This window comes from Tarenaya hassleriana, unplaced genomic scaffold (genome assembly GCF_000463585.1).
Source record: "Tarenaya hassleriana unplaced genomic scaffold, ASM46358v1 Cleome32, whole genome shotgun sequence".
NCBI lineage: Eukaryota > Viridiplantae > Streptophyta > Magnoliopsida > Brassicales > Cleomaceae > Tarenaya > Tarenaya hassleriana.
The window spans coordinates 47,409-51,715 of record NW_010966372.1 but is presented as its reverse complement, the minus strand read 5'-3'; the positions used below and the strand labels follow the sequence as shown (position 1 = coordinate 51,715).

The 4,307-nt window shown below is 34.5% G+C and overlaps 1 protein-coding gene across 1 annotated transcript; it reads left to right on the top strand.

Moving 5' to 3' along the window:
* The first annotated feature begins 991 nt into the window (after positions 1-991).
* On the top strand, positions 992-3,084 carry LOC104820742 (NAC domain-containing protein 92-like). The gene is made up of 3 exons (XM_010551316.1): positions 992-1,471; positions 1,578-1,858; positions 2,211-3,084. Exons 1-3 carry the CDS (start codon positions 1,273-1,275, stop codon positions 2,730-2,732), a joined length of 1,002 nt encoding a protein of 333 aa, XP_010549618.1. The 5' UTR covers positions 992-1,272; the 3' UTR covers positions 2,733-3,084.
* The last annotated feature ends 1,223 nt before the right edge of the window (positions 3,085-4,307 follow it).

Below are 4,307 nucleotides of genomic sequence, written 5' to 3'. Positions count from 1 at the left end.
ATTGACCTTAACACAAGTCCTCATTATATATATATATATATATCCTCATTATATATGTGTGTATATATATATATACAACGATTCTCCTTCTACAATTACAACTACACAAAAATACCGTAGAATTCTAAGCATACTTGGTCGCATTATTAAACAAATTGCACAAAGATTCATATACAATATTGGAGGTTGAGATTTTTAGATTAAGAATAATATTTTTGTTGTAATAATGAGAAAATTTATACAACCCATTACATTTTTAAAAATTGCAATGCATCGCTTTTGTACCGTAAGATTCGAATATTGCATTCATGCCTGTGCTTTATATGATCTTTAATTATTGGCTGAGTCAAATTAATACCAATATTACAAATATATAAATAAAAGACCGACATATATTTTTTTAATTTATCATATATCATTCGTAAATTTATAAGGAAAAAGATGTTGACGATTATATACTCACAGGAACAAACAATTTAAAAGATGCATATTATTTATGGGAATTAATAAGCAACTCTTTAACTAGAAAAAGGGGTTTTTTTAGGGTTTTTCTTTCTGTGGAATATTAATTTATTAAAGAGCTTGGCTTTTGTCCAGACTGGGTCCACCTAACACGAAGAGAACCCTCTCTTTCAAACCCTCTTAATTTTTTTTTTTGTTGTTGTTACTACGACTTTTTTTTTTCTATTTAGTTTTACAAAAAAGTAGATGTGGTATGTCAATAAACACATAAAAAAAATATAGAAAAAAATATTTGACAAATTGGATATAAAAATTTAAAAAAAATACATAACAAAATATATAAAACAGTGATTAATTGAGGTGTTGTGTAAGGCGAGTCTTGTTCAACAATTCAGGAAGTTGCTTGGATCCTACGTATCTTTTCAACACAAAAAGATTAAAAAAAAAAAAAGGCATTGTTTTTGTTTCATTAATCCATGGCTCTCTCTTCCTCCTCTATTTAAGCCTCTTTTTCCACCCCTTTTCATGCTTTTATTTCTCTTGCTTTAACTGCTCAGTTTCCTCTTCAAATCTCTCCATCTCCATCTCTCTCCATATATATATATATTCTTGGTCTCTGTCTCTGTGTGTATACACGACACGCACCGGCTTGCTCCATCGTCTTTCCCTCAGGAAAATTTCTGGGTTTTTCTTGTTTTCTTGAAATCCGTAAAGGGTTAATTCACTTTGTTTCTGGGTTTTCGAATATTGTTTGTCAGAGATTAACACAAACACACGTACGTACGCGTAGACTGGTTCCTTAATTTTGGCATGGCGGTGGTGGAAGAAGGCCTGGTCTTGAACCATGGAGGTGAAGAGCTCGTGGATTTGCCTCCTGGGTTTAGGTTTCACCCAACGGACGAAGAGATCATAACCTGTTACTTGAAAGAGAAGGTCTTCAACAGCGGTTTCACGGCGGTGGCTATCGGAGAAGCCGATCTCAACAAGTGCGAGCCGTGGGATTTGCCGAGTAAGACGTCAAACCACAATTTAACGCATCTTGGCCGTTTTTTTTTGTTGAATTTCATCAAATTCTAACTCATCTTAATTTTGTGTGTATATGTATATGTATGCAGAAAGAGCAAAGATGGGGGAGAAAGAATTCTACTTCTTCTGCCAGAGAGACCGGAAATATCCGACAGGAACGAGGACGAACCGTGCGACGGAGTCTGGGTATTGGAAGGCGACGGGGAAAGACAAGGAGATCTACAAAGGCAAAGGTTGTCTTGTTGGGATGAAGAAAACACTTGTGTTCTACACAGGAAGAGCTCCAAGAGGTGAGAAGACCAATTGGGTGATGCATGAATACCGGCTTGAAGGCAAATACTCTTACCACAATCTCCCCAAATCCGCAAGGGTGAGTGTGTATATACATATATATATATATATATATATTCTTCTTCTGCTCCTTTTGTTGTATATATATACATAATTATATAAAATTAAGACCCAGATCGAGAACTTGTTAAAGTTTGTGCCTTTTCAATGTTTAGATTCCACAAGGAGAAGGATCCGAGTTTGTTATTTGTCATACCATCATCATCTTTCATTCGAATTTTGTATACTTCTGTTTGGTTGAGAGGTTTCTTTCAAAAGGGTTATTGTCTGTTTTCTCTTTTCTTCTCTCTGTGCAATTCAAGATTAATCCAAAAAACCAAAACTAACAATCTCTATTCTTTCTTGTTCCTTCGTGTGATGATTATATATAGGACGAATGGGTCGTGTGTAGAGTCTTCCACAAGAACACTGCAAACCCTCTAATGATCAGGAACCCCATGGAAGATCTCGCAAGAATGGATTCACTCGAGAACTTGGATCATCTCTTGGACTTCTCTTCCCTTCCTCCTCTCATGGATCCGAGTTTCCCGGGCCAACCCGGTCCGAGTTTCTCCGGCGAATTCAAACCCATCAACCCCACACCGGCCCACGACAACCACTACACGTCCTACTTCCCCTACCAATCAACCCTAAACCCGGGCTCTAGTTCCGGGTCGGGTTCTGCATACCGCGGACCAAACAGCAACAAGGGCATGATCAAGTTGGAGCACTCTCTGGTCAGTGTGTCTCAAGAGACCGGTCTGAGTTCCGACGTGAACGTAACCGCGACAACCCCTGAGATCTCGTCGTGTCCGGCGACGAAGCACGACGTGTCGGAGACGGCAGTGATGATGATCAATGGTAACAAGTCGTACGATGATCTTGGAGATTTGGGGATCTTATGGGACTACTAATTAACTTGGGAGATTAATTAGTACTATGCAATCGTAACGAAGAGTACTATTGGGTGTTTTTAATCACATATATACATACACGCATACGTATCTATGCATAGGATCATTATGGGCATTCCCTAGTTATTACACTGCATTGAAGTCCTTAGGCGATTGTTTAATTAGTTGAAGAAAGGAAAAACAAAATTAAGGCTTGTGGTTATAAGTTGGGTTATTTGTAATCATATATACAAGCTGTGTATTCGTGGACACTGTACATATATACACACACATATGTATTTGTATACTTTCTTTGATTGATATTCTACATTATATCGATCCAGGAGTTTACATGGTCGAATATTCAGGTGCATACAATATTCATCCCATGTATGCATGTGTTATTCCTAGCTGTATCAGTCTCCATTCAATATATATAGATATATGTATGTATATATAAATTGGTTAAGGAGAAAAATGGAAATATGCACAGATGGAATCTGAAGGAAGAACAGCTCATGAACCATGTGAATTGTTCCCTGAATCTGTGCAAAGCATGAGCCTTTTCATATGCCTAATCATTAGTTTTCTCAGGACATATTATATTAATTAATTAATTAGTTAACCAAAAACATGCTAATTAAGCTAACCAGGACAGTTATTCACGAGGTTTTATTGTAAAAAAAGAATGACCGGTCTTCTGTCTCAAGGAACTCAGTTATTACATCAATCACATTACGTTTCCTATTTAATTTTGTTCGAATTTTAAGTATGTTTTACGTTAATTTTATACGTAAGAAAAAAATACATGATAGTTAATTCAAATATGTCATATCTATTATATTCTAAACGTTATGGCTTAATATTGTTCCTTAATTTGGTTTTACGGACAGTAATGATCGTAATTCCTTAAAACGAGTTAGTTAATTTGTTCCCAATTGCCTCCGCAATTTGCTTCGTTAATTTTGTTCATATATATATATATATATATATATATATATATATATATAACAGATGAAAAAATCAATAATTTGAATGTATAAAATTTAAAGGTGTAAATTTATAATTGAACTTTGTTCAATACATATCGTGGTCTATAAAAAAAACAATAGTATAATATGATAAACTATACCAACAATATAAAAGCAATAATGTATCCTCATTAGTCATCTATTGATGTTCACCTTTTTAGCAATTAATCATGTATTAATTATTTTTACTTTCTTTTCCACTTATTCTCCATTTTTTTATCACTTTCAATAGATGAATTAGAAAAATATAATGTGTTATTTTAGCACGAAAATATAATATATTAGATAATAATAATATATGTACATAATATATTGTGTGCTAATTCGGATTCAAACCCCAATGCCTTTGCCTCGACATTAGAACAAGACAGAGCCGCTCGCTGGTCCGTCGTACGTTTATTTAAAACAAACATAATTTTTAAAATGACTGTCGATATTTTTTAAAATGAAACCGACAAACTTGTAAATCTTGTAAAAATTACGCAATTAAAAAACGGAACGAATTTCAATGTCTCGAAGATGCACAATAATTGTAAAAAAATACAAAAAATTGCATAAACCTATT